The following is a 22,456-nucleotide window of genomic DNA, read 5'->3' as shown; positions in this document are numbered from 1 at the left end:
ATTGTGAGGAGGAAATTCACAAAACAGCCAAGTAGACTCTCATTCTTTGCTGGATGAGCACCATTGTTGCACTCTTAAGAGGCGAAATATTCAAATATGTGGAATCTATTCCTTGTTTCTTTGGAGAGTTCACATCCCCTGGAGGTGTGTGAGGTCAGGAGGAGGAATGGACTGACAAAGCTGTGCTATGTCTTCTGCAACAGCCCAATTCCAGGTGGGCTACTCCAATATTCCAGTTCCAGCATTTAAATCCCACTTAAATAAACAAGAATAAAGAGGAGATATGCTAGTTTTGTCCTTGTGCAGTTTTTTTAGAGCTGTTTGTCACTGGCATCTGTCTATGTTGAACTGAATTGTAATGAGCAGGCCCCACATTTTGGCCCTAAATCTGCTGATCATAGCAGGCCTAATAAAAATGCCCTAGGAAAGTGTTTCCTTCCCCCCTCACTTGGTGTCAATTATCAGGAAGCAGAGATTTTAAGTGGAAGTTGAATGTTTAAGGAAATAACACCTTGCCATAAACTTTATTAAAAATGGAGAAGAGGTAAAAGCAATGCTGGTTCTCAGAGTATTTTCTGAACTTCAGTCCCCAACAAAGGAGAACGGAACCTTTTCCAGCTAGTGAATTGCTATATATTTTGTCAAGCAAAGGTAAGGATTAATCAGGACACAGTCTTGTTAACATTTTTATAATAGTTATTAGTTAATGCACATGATGATTAAGTACTGGAGGTGCCTCTGATTGCAGTCAGTGGGAACTGAATTAAGGTCTAAATCACTGTTTGAATCTCTCTTCTGATTTCCTGAAAAATAATGAGGGTTTGAGGAGAACATCTAATTTTTCTATCACTGGAAATGAATGTGTGTCTTCCCTCATGCTTCTATTAACTCGGAGGTCAGGCAGCTGACAAGAAACTGGTTGTTTAACCCTCAGCTTTAATCCAGGATTGTGACTTGGGTGATAGGATCAAGACCAGAAACAAGGCAGGTTGTCAGAGATGCTGCTGAGGCAGCTCTACAGTGGGATTGGCACTGAGAGCATCATTCAGGCTCTCCATCACACCACTGCCCATTTGGAATCTTCCAGGGAATTGATGAGGCCACCAGTGCCAGTCCAGGGGAACCTCAGCAATGGAAGTGAAGTTTAATTCCATAAACTCCTTATTTGCAGTGCTCAATGCCTTTACTTTGTTACTTGTTAATTCAGAGGGAACAAACAGTGATTTCCAATGTGACACTTTTATTAATGGAATACTGTTTTTATTAGATCAGAAGTGATAAAATGTCTCAGGATAAAATGAGGTTTTAAAACTTCTTAATTAATGAGGGAACATTGATCATTAAGAGTGTCAATTAAGCAAATGTGCATAAAATGTCCAATATAAAGGAACAGCTATAATTAGTATGCTGGCAAATACTATTATCCCATAAATTAAAGTCTTCTGCATGCCACCATGAACTGAAACGCATCCTTCCGACCAAACAAGGAGAAACATCAAAATTTCATGTGCCAACAAGAACAGGAATGGGTCTCCAGGTGGAAAGAAGCTATGTAAAGGGGTTAGAAATAAAGAACTCATAAGTACAATGGCATTTATTAGATTAAATAGTAGAATTTCTTTAAAATATTCAAGTTCATATTAGGAAAAAACTCCAAAATTATTTCAAAATTATCAGTTCTGATTTGTGAGTATGATTTTATGTCCAGCTAAACAGTATCTCCTTTGAAAGCAAAATCTCAGAAATTCAAGGTATATGTTGTTTTTAATACTGTTGTCTCAATTTGCCTTTTACAGGTCTATGATGGGGAATGGAAGAGAGCCTGACCTCGTGCACCTGGAGGCCAGGACAGTGGATGGCTGTAAGTACATCAGCTTCCAAAATTGTGGCATTCCGGGCTCTCCTCATATGCTTGTAACCATACAATAAAGCAGTAGAAATCTCACTTCTTTTAGTGATTCACTCATGTAGTACAAGGAGTTTGGCTGTTCCAATTTAGGTCTGTCAGAAGAGAAGCCTTTCCAGCAAGACAAAAAGTTGGGTTAACCAGGCTGTGAACATGGTAAGGAGGAATAAGCAGTAACTCGAGTTACTACACACAACACTTTTATTTCTTCTTACATGGTTGGTTTTTATTGATGGGAACATGACACTGAAGAGAAGTTCCTGGGTCATGAAGTCTAGCTGCTGTTTGTTCACACAGTACATAGCATTACCTTGTTCATAGCTTCATAGTTTTAGCAGACCTGGGATACTCTGCCTTAGGTGCTACCTTTGAAAATACCCAATTAGAAACCTTTTAATGACCAGTCTGAGTGTGCTCTTCACTGATACTGCATGTCCTGCCATTGTCCTTCACTTTCATCAGCTCCTTTCCCTCCCTGCTTTGCCTCTTGAGGTGTTTTTTGGTTTTTTTTCCCTATTCTAGGAGCCTCCTTTACCTGCAACTCCAAAATATTTTCCTAATTGGCTGTAAATTCTCTCAGGCACACTCAGCCCCCTGCTGGCCTTTTCTCCTCCCATCCAGGCTTTCTCACGGTTTATCTTTGAGCTCCACTGCCTTTGCAGATATTTCTCCATGGATTTCTTTTCCACAACATTGAATTGCCTCAGGCAGGCATCACAGTGAATGCCCAGCTGCCAGAGATCCAGTCATTTTAATTCCATATTGTTTCCTCAGTAAATAGCAGTTTTCCTGCAACATAACAGGAAGGTTTTTACCATTTGCAGTACAGAAGTATTAATAGTGCCTTAAATTAATTATTTTTTAAATTGTAAAGTTCCCGCTTGAAATGTACCCTCAAATACAGTGATGCTACTTAAAATGTGATTTTGTCATTGGAAAATTAAAAAATATCTGAAAATTTAATTGTAAGGTATTCTGATTTTTAACTTAGGAAATTTAACTTGAAAGAGAACTTTTTTGGAATATGAATTTTGATAGTAGCGATAGAAATCATAAAGTTTTAAAGGTCTTTTCTTTTCAAGATATGTAGGATTAGTGACAGTGAAAAAATGTATTATCTCTACTTCTTATCATTTGTGATCTATGATTATTATTTCTCCTCTCAATTTCACTTACTTGATGTGGCAGCAAGGCTGGGAACATGAGGCTTTCCACTTCTTGGGGCATGCTAAAAGGAAATATTCTAACAGGGCAGCATCTATTTCAGCACAAAACACTGCTGTTAGAAGTCATTAAACTTGAGGTCATTGAGATGAAGCACTACACATGATGTTTAGAGAGTTGTATTCTGGTGATGCATTTGAGGGACATTCATCTCCCAGTGGGCAGAGAACAACCTTAGTGCTGGGCTCTCCTTGGTAGAACAGCAGTAACTCTCTGTCTCTGCTCTCTGATTATGGTCTGTCTGTGCACTTAATTTATTGTGCTTATGTACATGATGTAAAATGTTTGCAAGGACCAAAACAAGAGTTCCACAGCAGGCATAAACCAGTACAGCTTCAGTGGCATTGATTTACACCTGCTGAGGATCTGGCTAGCAATCTTCTTCTTGCGCTCTCCCAACTTTTTTCTTTTTTTTCCCCCCTTGGGATCCAGAAAAAATGTGGACTGCTGAACACACTGTGTCTCATCAAAGTAGGGTGCAGGTAATGATGAGCAAGCTGAGTACAGCCTGCTCAATTTATTTCTGTTGGTGGAAACATATTTGCAGGGCTGATTGCTGCCTTTTATGGTTTTCATCCTGTTGTGTAAGTTTTGGAGAGCACCATGCAAAATTTCATCTTCTGGAATGTGATGCTTTTGTTTGTTTTTCAAAGGCTTCAGGCCCAATCCATATCAATCTGGGGCTGAGAGCATGGTGGTAAAACTGATTTTTCTGGTTGGAAGAAGTTCATGTGAATGTTATCTCACATTCCCATTGGGTGTCCCTGGTGTTCTGCTTTGATTTTGGAACAGGATCAAAGGCAAGCCAGCAAAGTCAGCAGGAACTGTGGGTTTTTGTTTTTTTTTTTTTGGTCTGGGTTCAGGGCAACACCCCAGTAAGACAATTAATCCTCTCTGGTTCTTAATCACACAATAAGCTTCTCTTTGTTACATTCACCACCACAAACATCAGGCAGGGTGATGGTGGAAGTTAAATCTGGATTTCCTCAAATGCATCCTAAAGTGCTTTCAGAAGGTATAAACTTAATGACACATAAGGGTTCAGGTTTGTGAAGAAAACACAAGATCCTAAAATTAACAGGCTTATCTGATTTGAGCTTGGTAGGGTTATTCCAGTAAGGCCTGATTCAAGTTAACTAAATGGGAGGTAATTTTTATTCAGGTGATGCCTACTGAGAAATCCAGACTGTTGGTGCAAATTAGAAAGATGGATTCCTACAAGGCACTTGGAAACTAACTGGGTACCCAGTGGCCCTCCAGAGAATGGCAAAACTGACTCAGGGGATGTCTGAATGACAGTTTCTATAGACAGTAAAACAGTAAAACAACTACTACATTTATGAGCCATGCCTTTGCTTTTGTAGATAAGAGACCAATTTATTTAGAGTAAAGTTTTTAATTTTTTTTTAAGTGTGGATGAAAGAAGCTAAGGGGTTTTCTAATGTGCTGGCAAAGATTTAGAGAGCTCCTGATATTTAAAAAGTAGTTTTGTTTCCTTTGCTTTTCTTCTGCTGTCCTGATTTACATAGCAGCTTTTCCTACTGAAAGATAATTTAGGAGCTGCTGTGATGCAGGTTAAGACCAAAGTCTCACCTGGGGCCAGCAGACATGTTCTGCTTGCTGATCCACAGGGATTGAGCATCTGGCCAAAAGTGCCTGAATCACAAAGTTGCACTAGTACCTTAATTTCTGTTTTCACAGGAAATTGCAGGGAAGAATAAAACAATCACTGTTGTGGAAAAAATGAGTAGGCAGCCTAGCCTGGCAGTCTTTTCCTAATGTAGCTACAGTGTTGAATTAATTCCTGTAGTGCCCTAAACCTGTGCAGTGATTTTTTTTTTTCTTTTCCTGGTTGTGATTAGTTTTTTTCCTGATCATGATTAGTATTTGTCCTGGAGAAGGACATCTGTTAGTTTCTCTCATTATAGCTTTATGCCAGAAATGGTGGAGGATATACTTCCCTGTGTAAAGAAAGATTTTTGATGCTGACATGCAATGAAGAAAGAGTAGCAGCAGGATAAAACCAGATTTGTGGGTAGTTAGTAAATGAGATGGTTTCGTTTCACTGATCTTCATTACTGGTTAATTGCTTTGCAGTTGCTGAGTCCTGGAGAGTTGTGAGCATATTCCCATAACATGCATGTTTCAAAAATCAATGTTCAGACCAGATGGAAATGGATAAAGAACAGTCATTTCTTGTGTTTCTCAAAAAAAAAAAATAGATTAAAGTATGGGAGAACATTTATTTATTATTTAAACTGTGGAATTCATTGCCATGGGAGGTTGTGAATGCTGAAGATGTACCTGCCCTGCTAATGCAACCTAGACATGTTTTATTAGTCACTGAAGGAGAGAGGTTGCAGACCTGGGTCTTACAGTGACATATGTCACTACCATGTTCTTATGGGTCATTAGTTACAGGATGCCAGTCATGCTTCAAAACAGAAACTGTCCCTGATGTCTGAGTTGCTCAGTAATGAGCTGGGATGCTCCACAGAAAATCTGTGAGAGAAACAGATCATTTACTACATTGTGTAAAACTCTTGATTTGTCCCCAGTGGATTAATTGATAGAGGAAAAGACACATTCCTCAGTGAACTAAAGACAAGAAAAATATAAATTATGCATTTGCAGAGTAGAGTGACCATTTTCTCTGACTCTCCCTGTGATCTTATAAGGTTTTGAGAAGACATAACTGCAAGCTTACACTAGGAAGCAGTGGATGTCAGGGTTTGATATTTAATCCAAAAAAAGCACTTGTCAACAAAATATCCTGAAGAAAGTGCCACTGCTTTAGGAAGGGATCTAAAACTCTCCTGTTTACTTTTTCAGAGGCCAACCAGCCTCCAGTAACCACCAATAACCTTCCTTCTCCACCAGCTGAGCCAAGAAATGTCTCTGGGACAGGTTGGATCCATTTGCATTGAAAACATACAAGCATGGTGCTCAAGATAAATGGAAAAAACTAAAATATTTCATGGCAGAGGGTCCCCCTGGCTCTTAACATTTTCTGTGTTAGCTTTTGCAATTCTCTTTCACCACTGAAACAGATTAATTTTGTCAGAGATTTCCCTTACAAGATGTCTCCATCGCTATGTTCTGTGACTTTTCTTGCTTCCTCTTTAGAAATAGCTGCTGTTCCCTGAGAAGATTCCTACTCTGGGTGTCTAAACTTGTCAAAAATGAATGCATCTGGGGGTGTAAGAGCTGGGAGTTGCTATGTTCTTCTCTCCAGGCACAGTGTGACTTTGTTGTTGTATATTAAAAACAGCAGCTGTTGTTGGAGGTGAGGGTTCTGGAAATGAAAAGCATAATGTCCTAATTACCTATGGCAGGGAAAACATCTGTGCGAGAAAACTAATGAAATTAATTCCAGAGCTTAGCAACTGAATACATTAATTGACATTAATTAATGCTAAATTACAAACCTCTGCCAATGAAGTCACATGAAATGTCCGCGAGAATGAAATGGAAAAAATCCTTGAGTTAATGTGAACACAGAAAATCTTCCCCTAGGAAAAAAGTGAGAACCAGGCACTGCAAGAAGTCTGCTTCTCCTTCTTTCTGTCTCCTGTAGCAAAAGGAGTTTTTCCTGTTGTGCACATCTCAGTGTTTGGCTGTTTGGGAGATTAGCTTAAGCAATTTCAGTGGTCTGCCCTTTAGTAGTTATTACTGGCATTTTAGAATTGAAGCCATGGAGAACTGCACTGTAAAAGTTCACAGGAATTGCCTCAGTAAATCTTCATCAATGATACAATCACTGCCACACAGACTCCTGTGATCACAGCAGAAATAGGGATAGTCCCCATTCCTCCATTAAAGCACAATCCAAAAAAACCTCAGTCTCCTCTAATGGATGTCAACCTGGCCTGCTCTTTAAAATCTCTTGTGGAGGAGATTCCTTAATCCCCCAGACTTTTTACAGCTCAGGTGGCAGTAGGACCATTTCAACTGAGGCTGCTTTGCTGAACTCAGGATTGGCACATACTTCACTCGGGAGCTGTGTTGTGGCAGAGTGGGAGACCCCTCCTGGAGTTCTGTGTGCAGCTCTGGAGCCCTCAGCACAGGAGAGCTGTGGACCTGTTAGAGAAAGTCCAGAGGAGGCCACAAAGATGATCAAGGGCTGAAACTCATCTGCATGTGAGGCTGACACAGCTGGGCTTGCTCAGCCTGGAGAAGAGAAAGTTCTGAGGAGACCTTATAGTGACCATTCAGCACTGTTAGGACAAGGAGGGGACATGCTGACATACAGCCCTGTTGGGTGGTGGAGAGACTGTGTCCCCCTGTCCCCCTTTTCCTGGCTGCAGAGGGCTGAAAGGCTCTGAAAGGGAACTTTCCTGAGCTCACAGGAACGAGCAGGCTGGGAATTATGTCGTTCCCTGCCCTCTCGTGGCTAATGTGGAAAAAATCATGTCCCTCTGAAGGGAAATACATTTCGATCATGCTGCCCAGGCTGTGCTCATTAATGCTTTGCAGTGAGCTGCGAAAGCATAAAATGTTATAAACAGCAGCAACTAATAATACATAGCACTTTATATATTCCAAGAACCCTGCAAATGCTGGAGAAAAAAAATCATCCTTCATTGAACTTCCCTGAAGGTTCGTTACCCTGCATGTCTTTTTCCAGCAGAAGTCACCAGCCCTTAGAAGCAAGGAAAGAAATGTCAAATGATAGATTTTAATTAAAACCAAGATTAAATACAAGATGGTAAAATTCCAGCCATTTCTATTTCAGTGTAAAATGCTATTTCTCTGATCTCAAGGTGGTAATTCTATCAAAGAAGGGGCTGTGTCTCTCCAAGGAAAATGATTAGAAGTACTTCTAACAATAAATGCAATGTAGTGTTTCTATCATGTAAGTACGAATGTTAAAAAGCCAAAATTGTTCCTTGTGTGGATCAGGTTTGTCATAAAACAAAGTACAAATTCTTAATGAATCTGGAAGAGTCCAAACAGAGTACTGAGAATCTAGTTCTGTATTCTAGGACAAATTGTCCCCATGAAGAAATTCAAATTGTTTTTCTTCAGGTGACAGATTATGAGATTGGCACCTTGCAGTGCTTCAGAATAGGAGGTGGGGACATCCCACGTAGTGACAGTGGATGAGATGGCTGTATTTAGCCATTTAATTTGAAACTGCTAAGACTTCTAGTTACAAGAGAGTGTGACATGATTGCCCAGGTCTGCCAGAGTGCATCTCCCTATGCTGTCAACAGCAGAGTAGGTAGAACCCCTGAACAGGAATTGGTCTGAGGTACTTTCCAAGTTGATCTGAATTACTGTATAGAGTGTAAGTGCTGTAGGAAATACAGAGGTGCATCACAGAAGGTTCTCCCTTGGTAAAAATGTATAGTTCTGATATCTGATCTAGGGCAGAATGAAAGAAATAATGAGAGGCTGAGGCAGGTAAAGAAGGAGGGATATTAAAGGAAGAAAGTAATCAAGGATTTATGAAGGATGTAGGGGAAAGAAGGGTTGTGTGGTGTTGAATGGATGGTGTCAATTCACTTCACATGGATCTGGGAAGCAAAAATGCCACCTCAGCAAACAGGTTTATGACAGTAGGAAGAATCTGCACTCAGGATCTCAAGTGTATTGTTTTTGTTCTTTTCCTTTCAGATGCCCAATACATCACCTGCAAGATGCAGAACTGCAGTGAAGCCACTCGCAGCAAACCCTTTCCAGGCTACATTGACCATAACTCCCTGATCGTCCAGGGTGATTATGTCTTTGTTCAGGTGCAGAACACCCTCCTCTCTTATGTATTCTACTACTTTATATTACATTATTTTGTCTTCTATTATTTTTCCATGCATTCCTTTGCTTGTGTGTGCATGTGTGTCAGTTTGCAACTGCTTAGACAACACTGGATCCATAAAGGCCCTGAGTGGGTTGTAGCAGTTTGTTACAATGCTAACTGTGTTCCTTTAAGCTCTAGTTTCCTGTTGCTGTAGGGCCATAGAGTTCCTGCCTGAAGTATGTTCTCTGTGTGCTGGAGTGCTCTGTGCCACTCCTTGCAATCTCATCAGCACTCTGGAATTACTGCTTTTACCCCCCAGCTGGAAGTGTGTGTCACTCATCTGCTATTACAAGGGAGTAGACCAAAGCTTTTTTCAGTATAAGAGGGAAATAAGAAAGAAGGGAGGGAGTCAGGGAAAGCACCAAAGGAGTAATCAGGCTTTATTGTTATGCCTCAGTTGTGATTATAGTGAAATGGCAGAAGATGGGATGTGCTCAGCCAGGCTGTGTTCCAGGTGAGAGCTGGTGAATAGATTTGAACCACTGTGGGTTTCATTAGGCTGCTGCCAGTGTCCATTTAATATCAGCTGAAGAGGAGAAAAATAACAACAGAATTGTAGGGAATGTGGAGGTGAGCTGGAGATCACTAGCACTAAACTGAGCTTCCAGACAGTTTGTATTTTAGCATGCTTGTGAGTGGAATTTATATTTTACATTGAGTTAGTTGATTACTAATGGGCTTCAGTTAATGAACTCAGTCTTAAACACCAGTCTAAATAATCCACAAATAAATCTGGCACGTATGCTTCAGAACAGCTTTTGTGCCTAGTGTGTCTGAGGCAAAAGGGAAATGTTTATGAGGCAGGGAAAACAGGGGTGTGTGTCACTGTTCAGCCACACTCACTCCAGAGTGGCTCTGTGTTTGTGCCTCGACTGACACAGGAGATGGAGTGTTTCTCTTTAGCCATCCTGCCTGATGCTGGAGGTGGTGTTACCCCTCTGTTCTTCAAAGGAGGAATGACCCTGTGCCAGGCTGTGTGTGCTTGGAGGAATGGATGAACACCCTCCTTCTAGCCTTCCCTTCTTTCCTTGATCTCCATCTGGCTTTTCTGCAACTAAGCCATTTGGAATTAATTAGTAGGCTTAAAAGCAGTAGGATAAAGGAATGGGAGTTTATTTTGCCACTAAACTTGTTTTATTTACAAACCCACACTCTCTCATTAAAAAATATTTCTGGCCTTCCTTCCCCTAACTTTTGCCCAGTTCCCTTAAAAAAAAGTTGAAGAGCTTTAAAATGAGAAATAGTGCTTATTTTACTTAATCTGGTATGAACCTGGCCTCTGTGTATCTTGCATTTCAAACTACTGCAGTGCATTTTAAAACACTTACTACTAAAGGAAAGTCTTGATAAGCTCAGGTATCAAGCAATTAAAGCAAAGTTCTGCACTGAGAATCCGTTGGAATATTTGTTCTTCAGTATCTTTCATCCAAGGATTTCAAAGTACTTTACAAACATTGATTATACTTCAGCAGCACTGGAAGCCAGAAAAAATTGACAGCTTTTTTCTTTCTTTTTCCCCTCCTTTAATAGGTGGTAGAAAATGATATCTCCCATTGCTCTAACCCAGCATTTTCAAGATCTGCCATCAGTATTTATGCACTTATAAATATATGACCAGATTCACAATAATACCAAATCGACCGAGCTTCTCCTGCCCTCCCTATCTGTGAATATTTAGCTGATCCCATAGCAGATACCTATGATGGCTTGTCCAGGGCCACACAGGAACCAAAGCTGGAAGTAGAAATAAAAATCAAGCCTCATGTCTGCCAGTGTGCTGGTGCAATGAACAGCCTACAGACAGCAAAGAGCAGAGAGTGTTCTGTAAGGCACAGGAGAGCTGTGCTCTCAGGAGGTGACATAATGGCCCAACTGAAGTCAAGACTTCACTATTCACAAGTTTTCACACGAGATTCCAGCCTTTGTCTCTCTTTGCTGAAAATGGGATTCCTCTTGTTTTCTTTTTCAGTCACTGTCAGTTGGATCAATGTTTATTCCTCAGCTGTAACAGCGCTGCAGTTTAAGCTATTGCCACCACACTGTGGTATTTCTCTTAATAGCTTTTGTTTGATATTCTTTCTGGTAATAAAAAAAAAAAAAGAGAAAAATAAAGAAAAACCTAATGATAACTTTCCTGCTTCTCTCATAGCTGACATCAGGAGGAAGACCACATTATTACGTTTCTTATAGGAGGAGCCCATTTGCACAGATGAAGCTGCCAAAGTACTCCCTGCCCAAGGTAGGTTGCTGCTGCTAGAATCCCCATATGAACCTACAGATATTTGGGTTGCACAGAAGATCCTGAGTCCAACACAAGTAACTGCAAGATGGCATGCAGTGAGTGAAAACAGTATTCTTCCTTAACAGAACTTTTGCAAACAAAAAAGGACCAAAACCAAAAGTCAGCACTTTGGCTAGTCAAGGACATGAGCATGAAATGTTGACAGATACCACAGCCCACGTTAATTACCATTTCTTTATGCTTAATTAATTAAGTTTTGGAGGGAACTCTCTCTCTTTTTTTTTTTTTTTTTGTCTTAAAACTCCCCTCTCCTCTCACTGTCTTGTATGGGTTGCTTTTTGTGCTTTGCCTTATTAGTAGATTTTAATGGGAACCAAGCAGAAAGATGCCTCTGTGTGCCTGCTCTGTCTCCAGCCTAATTAACAACGGTGAATTAGCATTGGAGATTGAAAGGATATGTCTGCCTTCTGAAGCTGAATTTTTTTGAAAGACCAGTATAAAATGTTAGCTTCATTTTGAAGAAACCACCAATTTGCAGCTGGTATCCTAATGGGTTCTTAACAAAGAAAGAAGACTTTTTTTTTGGCCTTTTCATTCTTGATATAGTCTGTCTTAAATGAGATTTAAGCTGAAAGGTAGTAAATGATCTTATGGATTCTATATGAGGTCTAACATCAGAAGACAAATGCATTCCCAGAAACCAAGCAGGGATTCTCAAAAGAAAAAAGAAAAAAAAAGAAAGAGCAAGGTCAGATTTTGTGGTAGAAATGTTCAAAGGGATAACTTTGCTAATTTCACAACTGGCTGTCTTTGACTCCTCAACCCAACAGACCTGTTTATAGTGGATTGACTGGGTGACCTTCATGTAAACAGACTGCAGTTCAAACCCAGCCCTCTGGTGCCTCAGCTTCCCTAGGCTGCTGTTGGAGCCTTTACTGCTGTCCACGGCACTGGAAACCAGCTTGCAGCACAGCGAGGACCTCACCAGAAGCCCTGAGGTTTTAGCTATTACACAGGAGACCTGTGGTCTGCCTCAAAATTTTCAGCCACATTTTAAGATACTTTGAAACTTCCTTCCGAAGCAAGTGAAAATACTCTGTAAATCCACATCAGATTTAAATAGGTGTTATTTGAAAGAGCCCTTAGCAACAGAGCTGCATTTTAGCATGATTATTGGAAAAGCCAAATAAGAATTATGATTTACAGCCAATTCAGACCATCTGTAGAGACGCTGTTTGCTTTAAACTTATTGTTTCCTTTAGCCCACACTTATTTTTTGTCCACCTTCTCAAAGAATTCACTGAAAAACCAGGGAAAATGTGCTAGAGTTATATTACAATGTGTTCCGGAGAACAGGAATTGGAGCAATATATTCATGTTATTTGACCCAAAGAAAGATGCTTTGTCACAACCTCAGAATATCTTCAAAGTCTGGAGAGCTGCATTTGGCTTGGAAGGAGCTGCAGTGGAGCTGTGGCTGTCTAGGAGGCTGCCATCAAAGCAAAATAGTCACTTTTATGAAAAATGCACAGAGAGTTATATTATTCAAGGATTTGGAACATACAGCTTCTTTTATGCCCAAATTCTCTTTCATCTCCTTCAGCCTAAGAAAGAGGGGCCAAATATGGTAAACAGTACTAAGTGACTTCTGGAATTGGAGATGGAAATACCAAGCTTTTTGTCTCTGTGTGTCACTCCTCCTGAGCTGGAGGCGTGTGATGGCAGGCAGCCTTGGCAGGTGATGCTACTGCTCAGGCAGGATGGCCTACAGCAAATCAAACTAAAATATTATTCTTGTTGACATTAGCAGCCTTGTAGCTACTTTGATTAAAAGCCTAAATAAATAAACTTGAAACTCTATTCCATTCAAGCAGATGCCTGCATATGTGCATACAGGTTGTGTTAACCCTGTAAATAGCCTTTATTGAGATCTCTTAATTGTTGCAGTGATGTTGATCTGGGGGTTGATGCTGCCTATTCCATACCATAGCACTACAATATGGGCTGTGCCACACACTGTAGTGCACACAGGGTGCATTAATTCCAGTTTAGACTAATGCACTGGGCAGACATTTGAGAATATTGAAGCAAGTCAAACAATTTCTCTTTTAAAAGCACCTGTCTTAACTGGTATTGGGTTGAATAGGGATGGCATGGGTGCATCTGGTACCTCTGTTTTATATTCACTACCTGCTTTCAACCTCAGGATGTACATCCTGATGGAAGAAAAAATAACAAAAATAAATAAATAAGAATTCAGACCTTAAAAGAGCTGACAGCCCCAGTAATTTCACAGAAGGCAAAGGCAAGAACCAGCATCTTCACAGACATTTCACAGAATATTCTGAGTTGGAAGGGACCCACAAGGATCATCAAGTCCAGCTCTTAAGTAAAGAGCCCACTGGGGAGTGATCCCACAACCTTGTTGTTATTAGCCCCATGCTCTGACTAGCCAAGCTGGCAGAATAAAACTGGCATTACACATCCCTACCACGTACCTTGCCAGGAAAAATGTTCCCTGACCAAATGCAAAAGGGGCAATTGTTCAGTAATTCAGAAAGCCTTGGCTTTCAGTCACTTGAGGAGACACCTGATCAAACCCATGTACAGCATTGTGTTACTTTTGTCTTTGAAAAGGCAAAAGGGACAGATAGTAGAACTGCATATTAATGTACTTCCAGTATGTTCTGGAACAGAGAGAAAAAAGCTCAGGCTCTCAGTAGAAAAATGCAAGGGGAGCCCCTAAAGGTGATGATGACTGTTTGAGACAGGTGCTTTGCTTCACATTCCTGTCCTTTTCCATCTCTGTAAAGAGCTTGTGCTATATGAAGATGAAGGCTGTCTTTTTGTATTATTCCTCCCCCCAAGAAATTAATCCCCATCCTGAAAAAACATACGTAATATGATATGCTGATTAATTTTAATTTTCCCAGTGTGGAAATGAAGAAATTCCAGATGCTGGTCCAAGATGTGTTTGATGCCCATTTACTAATCCTTTTCTGTCAAAGCTGTGCATCATTGCTGCATCTGTTGGACAAGGCCATATTAAGAGGAATAGTTAATTTATCCCCAAAGGCACACAGTTGGAATGCTATCTTTTTTGACTTTCTGCATTACTTTTATTATGCCAATTCCATCTCAGTCTCTGCTTCCCTAGGCTTAAATTCCTTCAGCCTTTCTGGAATCTTCTTTAGACTTCCATCTTACAGCATGCTCTGATCAAATGCAGGAAGCATCTAGTGAATAAATTTACTCATTTGCTTCTTCAGCATTTGTGAAATTGTCTTTAGTTTTCTCTGGTGTTGATCAAAATATCTTTTTGCCTCTCTCCTCCAGTTTTTACAAAACTATTAAATGAAATGGTAAGGTAATGAAGAAGTACCTTCACCAGGCAAAGCAAGTTTTAGTTTCTGCCTATGTTTAAATGCAGAAGCCTGCCCATGTGTGCCCATATGCAGAAATTAACACTTGTGATTAGAGCTGTGCTAGACAATGTTGCCTGGAGCACACTGGAACACCTGCGGATGTAGATCTACCAGCAGGCTGAACCAGGGTGACAGTCTGAAAGAGGAGCCGCAGACAAACAGCTGTGGCTGTAACTCCTCCTGGCACAGCTGGAGCTGAGAGAGGATGTCTGTTCACCACCAAAATTAGTAGGACGCAGTGGGACTTACATTACTTTTCCTATTGCCTCAGGAATTAAGCCAATCTGTTCCTTCACAAATCGAGCCCATCTTCTGGGACATGATTTTCTCCAGTGCAAAGAAGAAAGTAAATCCAAGTGCATATTCATTCACTCTGTATTCAGATCTGGATCTGGATGAACAAGCAACTGTTCTGAATCTTAACTCCATGGTGAATCCACTTCCAAATTTATAGATCAAATTTCTTCATTATATTACTTTTTTATTTTTACATTACAAGACTTCATCTGGAAGTATTAATCCTCCCTAAAAAGCCACCAGGCACTGAATTTTCAAAGACTATTATTAGCAGAAGGGAGAAGTAGCATCTGCTTCCAAAGAGTATATTTTCTGATAAAGTTCTCAGTTTTGCATATAGAAAGTCCTGGCTGAGATTCATGGAAGCATAATAACTTTGGGATATCTGCCCAAAACAGACTGAACAGCTGAGTCTTCTGGGAATCACCTGGTGCTAAGAAATCTTCATTTCTTTTCCTACCTCCACAGATTTTTATGGCACCAAAAAACTCAGGGTGCCTGTGCTGGGCAGATAGAGCCTGGGAATTTCATTATAACAATCTCTCTCTTGGTGGCTTTTTCCATTGTAATGGAAAATAAAATAAAATGGGTAATAATTTCTCCAGGCATTGAAAGATGAGATCAGGTTCAATAGTTCCTGTTTTTTCTTCACTTATGCAACCTTATCATTGCTTCCTGCCTGCTGTAACACAGAGAAGCAGAGTAGAACAAAACCTCACTCATGTTGCTAGTGACCTAACTGCATATCTGTTCTTTATATCAAGTGAGGATTAAGGTTGTTTTTCTTGAGGTGAGCTGTTTAGTATAGTGGTCCAGGGCCTTGGCTCCAGCCCACATTGTCATTAGAAACAGTAGATAGCAGCAGATGTTCCCTCATTAGTTCCTACTTGTATCAGGTCCTGAGCATATTTGGCTTCTGAATGCTGGGCAAGAAGCAGATGTTTCAGATGGTCTTTTTTTTTTTCTTTTCTTCTTTTTCTTTTTTTTTAAACTCCTACACTATTAATATCTGTGATTCCATAGTCATGAGTGGAATCACTCAAATGCTAAACAGAAAAAAACCCAACAAATAAACAACCCTTCCTATTCCCCAGACAAAATATTCATTAACATGAAGGTGTTGGTAAGGGGAGTGTAAGTGCTGCTGTTTAATGCTGTAGTGCCAATGTAAATGTTCAATTAACACTTCATCAGTTAATTACTACTTTGAAAATTGGCAAAAGAGAGCCGGTGTAAAATATTCATGGATTAAATACTTGCTTACAGTGGCTGTGGACAATAAAATAGTAAAATGCCGCAGTATTGTCTACTGAGTTCCCCATTAAACTCCTGCCTAAATATATCCCTTGCTCCTCCCCCATTACTTTGGTGCCATTGGAAATGGCAGCACAGAGCTCCCCCAAGTAACCTGCCTCTTTTCTTTCCTCAGGACATGCATGTTATCAGCACAGATGAGAATCAGGTGTTTGCAGCTGTTCAAGAGTGGAACCAGAACGACACGTACAATCTGTACATCTCCGACACCCGAGGGGTCTACTTCACCCTGGCCTTGGAAAATGTCAAGAGTAGTCAAGGGCTGGAGGGGAATGTGATGATTGACCTCTATGAGGTATGTCATAACTCCAAATATCTCACTGCTGTTTCAGGAGCTCACATGATGCCAGTTCCCTCCTTGCACATCAGTCTCATAAAATGCATGTGAACAGCAAAGTCAACAAATGACTAAATACAGAGTTTTACCCTACCTAGACTTACTGCTATATTCACCAGTAAGTTCTCAGGTGAGAAACAGCTCATGACTCTTTGATGCATAAGAAAAAGTTGTGGAATTCAGTTCCACAGTAGCTAAGAGGAACTCTGTCAGCCAAAATGCTGCGTGGACCCATGTTGGCTCTATGGCTGTGAAAGCTCCCAGCAGTCTCAGTAGTATCATTCTCCAATATATGCTGCATTTCTGGCAACCTAATCTCTTGTTTTAGAAGAGACTGCCATTTTCAGCTGTCCTTGTCACCTTTCCCACTTGGACTATTCTGGGAACTTAAGTGGTTGTAGATATGCCCTCTTGGGCTATCCCATGTGCATGGAAACTCATCCTTCATTTTGATGCCCTTTTTACCCTGAGCCTTTTTCTGAACAAGTGTGCTCTGCTTAAGCTCATGGTACAAATGCCAATTTGCATTGGCTTCTATCACAATTGATCCTAACAGTAGGACTTCTAATGTGCCCTTGTCCATCTCTTGCTCTCCTGCCTGTTTTCCCTCTGGAACAAACATTCAGCTGAGGAGAAATTCAATCCTCAGCTGCTGTTCTGAGAGTCAGGTTCTGTTTTCAGGTCTCCTCCAGGGTATTTTTCAGACCATTTAGAATAAAGGTCATAAAGTAGATCTGAGTGCCTTTGAGGATGAAGATGCTTCCCGTACTTCCCCATCACTGTCTCAATATTAGCTCTGTTCTGTAGTTTTCCTTCAGCTGCCCTCTACTTGGAAACCACCTTGAATTGTCCAGAGATCTCAAGAGTTATACATCAGTGCAGATGGACTGGAGGAGGATGGGCACTGCCATTTCAGTCATTTGGACATTTTTTACCATTAATCTCTCTGCAGTGCTGGCAGCCCATGGAAAAACTGTTGCCTCTTATTACTGTCAGCTGGGGAAGCAGCTTTACTGCATTATGTAAAGGTGTCCTACATCCCAGGGGGTAAAGAAAATCTTTTGTTTTGTTTTATTCATCTGACACCACACAGCAACCTGGATTGAAATTGATGGAATCAGACTTAGAGCATCATATCTGCTGAGTATCTAGATAGAAGGAATATTGGCTGACACAGAACCTGGCACAAACCTTCCTTTCAGTTTGATGTTCTTGCTGGAAGAGAGCAGAGCCAGCCAGCATGGTTCTCTGAGTCAGATTGTTATAGTGATCTAGGGGAAAATGGAGAGGTAGGCAAGAGAAGGAGAAAAATCCATAGATAAATTAAAAGTAAGTGGAGAGATTGCCAAATGAGTCCTTCTCTGGCAGCAGCAGTATATTTAAAAAAGCATCATCATTACAGAAGATGTCAGAGAAAGGCCTGTCTAATGTGCAGGTGTCTGTTTGAATGTTTGTCAGGTGTTAGAAGTAAGTTCTTCTGGTTGCAGTGAACATGTTTGTGTGTTTAATTCCTAACTTGATTCTAAATCAAGAATAAATCTGCTCAATGCTGTGAAGCAGGGCATCGGACTGGGTACAAAGAAATAAAAATTCTTTCATGGTGTCTCCTTGAGTTCACAAAGAGGCTGTCCTAATGACCACCTCCTAAAGTGAGGGAAGAGCTAAATCACTGACCACTGTGTCTGAGTGCCCTTTCTAGTTCCTGTGTCTGCCCAGGCTGTGTTGGAATGGTCCACAGCAAGACAGTCCCACCTGTGACAATCCATGACTGAGCTGATAACAGACTGTGAGGAGGTGTGTCTATAGCTATGGTATATGTCCCTGTCACTCTGGAAATTACTTTTTCCTAGAAGTATGTATGTTGGCTGAGGAGAATGTTCAATGTATGAAGGTGGTAATGGGGAGTGAAAAATGTCTTAAGAGTTGTGTGCTCAAGTGTCTTGTATGGATCTTTCTGAAGCTGTGCAGCAGCATTAGTATCTGCAGGAAATCATCCAGAAAATTCAGGGTGGTGATGATTCTACAATTCCTGTGGGGGAGCTGATGGAGTGCTTTCCTCTTTGACCACTGGTAGTCACGCACTCTCTTGCCTGGGCCTTTCTCTGCAATCACTGTGTGAGCAGCAAGGCTGAACAGCTCCCTGTGTGTGTCAGGGTTGTGTATGTGCAATTGGTCTCTTCCCTCTGAGAGTACACAAGCATGTCTGTGCAGTCTTTTTTTTAAGATAAAGCTGTCGAAGACTGACAGAATAACTTTGCTTTCTCAGGAAAGGATTCTGAATCCCAGCCCATGACTAGAATCATAAAAAGAAAAAAAAAATCAGGATTTCAGAGCACTTTTATTGCTCAATATATAAAGTGCTCTTTAATCATTTATGGCCAGCGTTTCACAGGAACTATATAATAGAACAATTTTGGGACAGCACAAAGCAAAGTACAACTGCAACTATAGGCTGTAGCCTCTGGTAGTAAAGGCAGAAATATGTTTTTTTTCCATCCCTGTCTATTCATGCACTGTCACTGTGAGACAGGAGTACCCTTGTCTTTTCAGGGTGCCTTTCTACTAAAACAAAGAAATCCTGAATACTTAGTTGGATAGGGTCTAACAATCTAGCTGGGAAATTGAAAAGGTTATCTTTTTTCTGCTTATATCAACAATGAATTAGTTAAATATTTAATTTAAATACTATTGCCCTTTATAGCAAGCTATATCAAAGTCTTTATGAACTTCAAGTGAAATTCAGGATGAAATTCAGGATGGTGCTATTTGAATGACTAAGTACATCACTGTGCTATACTAAAGCACTGTACATAAGTAGTTTCACAGCATGTGATTTAAAGTGCAATAAGGTCCTGTTCACTGGTAGCTGTAGCATCCAAATCCAGCCACATAATTAAATGGGTTGAGCTGTAAAAAGCTCTAAATCTGCTGTGTAACTGTTTGCCATGCCATGTCATTTAATCTCTGTGAATAAAAACCCTTGATGAATGATTCTCTCTGCTAATTCTACATCATGAGCAGAGGTGAGGTGGATGACTGAACAGACTTGCTGGAAACCAAAAAGTTTCTCATTTACCCTCTCCTTTTCCTGATTTCACTTCCCTTTTTATTGCAGCACTCAGATTGCAGAATGACAGCCTAACAAATTCATTCTCAAGCTGCAGCAGCTATTGGGCTATTGATTTTCAGTGTGCTGAGAAGATGGGAACATTCTGCAGTGTGAGTTGTGGTTTGAGGTTGACTCTTTTTTTCTCCTCACTGAGATACTTTTAGGCTTGGTTCCAGTGTGAAACTGTTAGTGTCATGTCTTTGCAAAATCCTCCTGCAGGTCTGTGGATTTAAACTGTTGGGTAAAACACCAGGAAAAAATTAAAGGATGAAGACCTCATTGCCAGCTCTGTAACTGGCATTCTGTGTGGCCTTGCTTGAGTCACCAGTGCTTTGGTTTCCTCAAAATACAAAACTAACAAAAATACCTCTGTGCCCCAAGTTATCCCATTGAAACACTGATAATTATTGTTTCGAAACACATTGAGATCCTTAGATGAAATGTCTGAAGAAGGCTGGATGAGAATAGAAACAATGAAATGCAAGTTTATGTGTGTGTGTTGCTGTTTTTTTCACAAGCCCAAAATTGCTGCTGTTTCCTGCTGCAGCTGTGCAAGAGAAAAATAATTGCCTGTGCATGTTTCATCTTTCAGGGGGAAGGATGCCTACACAGTTGAGAGGTTGTCACTTTACAGATAATGCTACTGACATCTTGCCATGTTCCCATGATGATTCTGAAATACAATATTTCTTTCCCATTTGTCATCTTTGCGCCTATGATGGCTCTGTCTCTTCCCCAGCACTCCAGCTTGCCTTTGATGTACATTGGCAATTCTGGCCCTGACACTGACCACACTGACAGAGCCATCAGAGCCCTGGTGGGTTTGACAGAGAAAAAAGGACATGCACAGAACCTGCATGGACTTGATCTATTTTTCAGCCATGTCAATTTTTCCTAGGTAGCAGGGATAAAGGGAATGTTCTTGGCTAACAAGAAGATTGACAACCAAGTGAAAACTTTCATCACCTACAATAAAGGCAGAGACTGGAGTTTGTTGCAGGCTCCGCACACGGATCTGAGGGGAAATCCCATTCACTGTCTCCTAGTAAGTACCTGAGGGGGGAATTTGGGGGGTGATAATACCCCGGAACAATCTTTTTTCTACCAGGTAACATAACAAAAAGAGGGCAGTTCCCCTCTCCATGCAGTGTGTCTCATGGAGTGCAGTACTTCAGGCTTGGGCTGCCAGGCATTTGTACATTGTAATTTACGTTAATTTCATTTAATTTCTGGAACAAATAGTGGATCAGCTGCCTTCTGCAGAAGTGCTGTGTTCACTGGAAGAGCAGGGGAAGCTGGATGCTGTATCTGGCAGTCAGTTCTCTGGACACTAGATGGGAGGCAAGAGCTGCTGTAGCTCAGAACTCAGAGGCACAGTAACTGGAAACAGGCTGAAAGGAAAAGAGAGCTGGGATTGCTTTCAGGCTGCTCTCTTGGCATTAATATTTATTAACATTCATCATTTTCTCTTTGAGCTCATAAGTGAGAATCGACACATTCATCCAAATATATGTGCAGCTGTGTGTTGGTGTAAATTGTATCCATCTCTTTACTTACTGATATAGATCCACACATAGCTACGTCTTTAATCATCATTATATGCAAACAGCTTCCAAGAGGGAGAGTGAAATATAAGTAATGTGAATAGAATTGGAGACCTCTATGAAGTTAGAGAACCTAAACTGATCTTGACATATTTTTCAGCTGATGCAATCTATTCACAGTAGTGGAATAATACTCAGAACCCCTGTATTTGGGATTCTCAATAGCTTTCATATTATACTAATTCTAATATGGTTCTAGGCAGAATCAGGGACACTATTTAGATTGCTCTTACTGCTCCTGTCCTGTACTTGCATGTCGTTTTGCATCTTAAAAAAAAATAAATTCTCATTTTGAGGCATTAGAATCTGAATCAGCATTATATTTTGTAGCTGAATGCTACACTAATCTCTTAACTGAATGTCATGCACTATTGAAAGAGCAAAGAATAAATATTTGAAGCTGCTCAAATAATTGATTTTTTGATTGAGCTAAAATGCAAGTCCTTCATTTCCTCTCCAGTTTGGACAAAATGAATAGGAAAGACTGGGGGTAAGACAGAAGAGTTCGTTATATCAAAGCATGACTAAATTCTTTTGGGTTTGTTTTCTTCTTTCAAATTTTTAAAATTTGTAACTAAGTAAATTTTTTATTAGATACTTCTATGTGGTGAAAACCAAAAAAGATGGCATGCAAAAAACTTTGCAGGCATAAAGCAGTTCAGTTCTTTGGAAGGGACTGCGTAAAGAAGCCTTTGTGCTTCAAATAGATAGTATAATCTAGTTTTAACTGAAGTGAACATATTCAGTAAAAAAACACCGACATTTTGACCTCAAATTATAACCAATTTAATCAGAAACTCAAGATTTTTATTATATGATATGATAGTATAATATCCTAGGGGACTGGCAAGGCAGAGGAACAAGAAAAACACATCGGCAAGTACAATAATAAAAGTAGACTTTTTTTTTTTCCCCATAAATTTGAAGTTAGAGTTCTGAAACTGCTTTCCTGGTATTTTTGTGCAGGGATCATGCAAATTCTGACTTGCCACTCTGGTTATAAGTGAGCCTAGAAGTGCAGGAATTGGTTATTTTATATACAGGCTATAGCTGCCACTGTAGTTGCCCATTATATAATGGAAAGGGTTAAATATCTGTGTGTGAAATAGAAATGGACAGTTTTTATGAAGGGAGAGAGAGTTATGGTCCCTTTAAACCTTACTTTCCATACTGTATCTGCTACTATATCCATGGGCAC

At 40.3% G+C, this 22,456-nt stretch overlaps 1 protein-coding gene across 3 annotated transcripts in view; it reads left to right on the top strand.

Annotated features, from left to right (window-relative positions):
• The window catches only part of SORCS1 (sortilin related VPS10 domain containing receptor 1), a 257,781-nt gene that overhangs the window by 179,896 nt on the left and 55,429 nt on the right, over window positions 1–22,456 (top strand). For all 3 annotated transcript variants that reach the window (XM_074545192.1, XM_074545190.1, XM_074545191.1), the window contains exons 6-10: window positions 1,797–1,861; window positions 8,750–8,868; window positions 11,080–11,169; window positions 16,324–16,503; window positions 20,553–20,699. In XM_074545192.1, coding sequence (XP_074401293.1) covers window positions 1,797–1,861; window positions 8,750–8,868; window positions 11,080–11,169; window positions 16,324–16,503; window positions 20,553–20,699 — 601 coding nt within the window. The remainder of the gene's footprint in view (window positions 1–1,796; window positions 1,862–8,749; window positions 8,869–11,079; window positions 11,170–16,323; window positions 16,504–20,552; window positions 20,700–22,456) is intronic.

The sequence above is a fragment of the Zonotrichia albicollis genome, chromosome 7, assembly GCF_047830755.1.
Source record: "Zonotrichia albicollis isolate bZonAlb1 chromosome 7, bZonAlb1.hap1, whole genome shotgun sequence".
NCBI classification, from domain to species: Eukaryota; Metazoa; Chordata; class Aves; order Passeriformes; family Passerellidae; genus Zonotrichia; species Zonotrichia albicollis.
The sequence above is the reverse complement of the archived record's forward strand: the minus strand, read 5'-3'. Positions and strand labels throughout refer to the sequence as shown.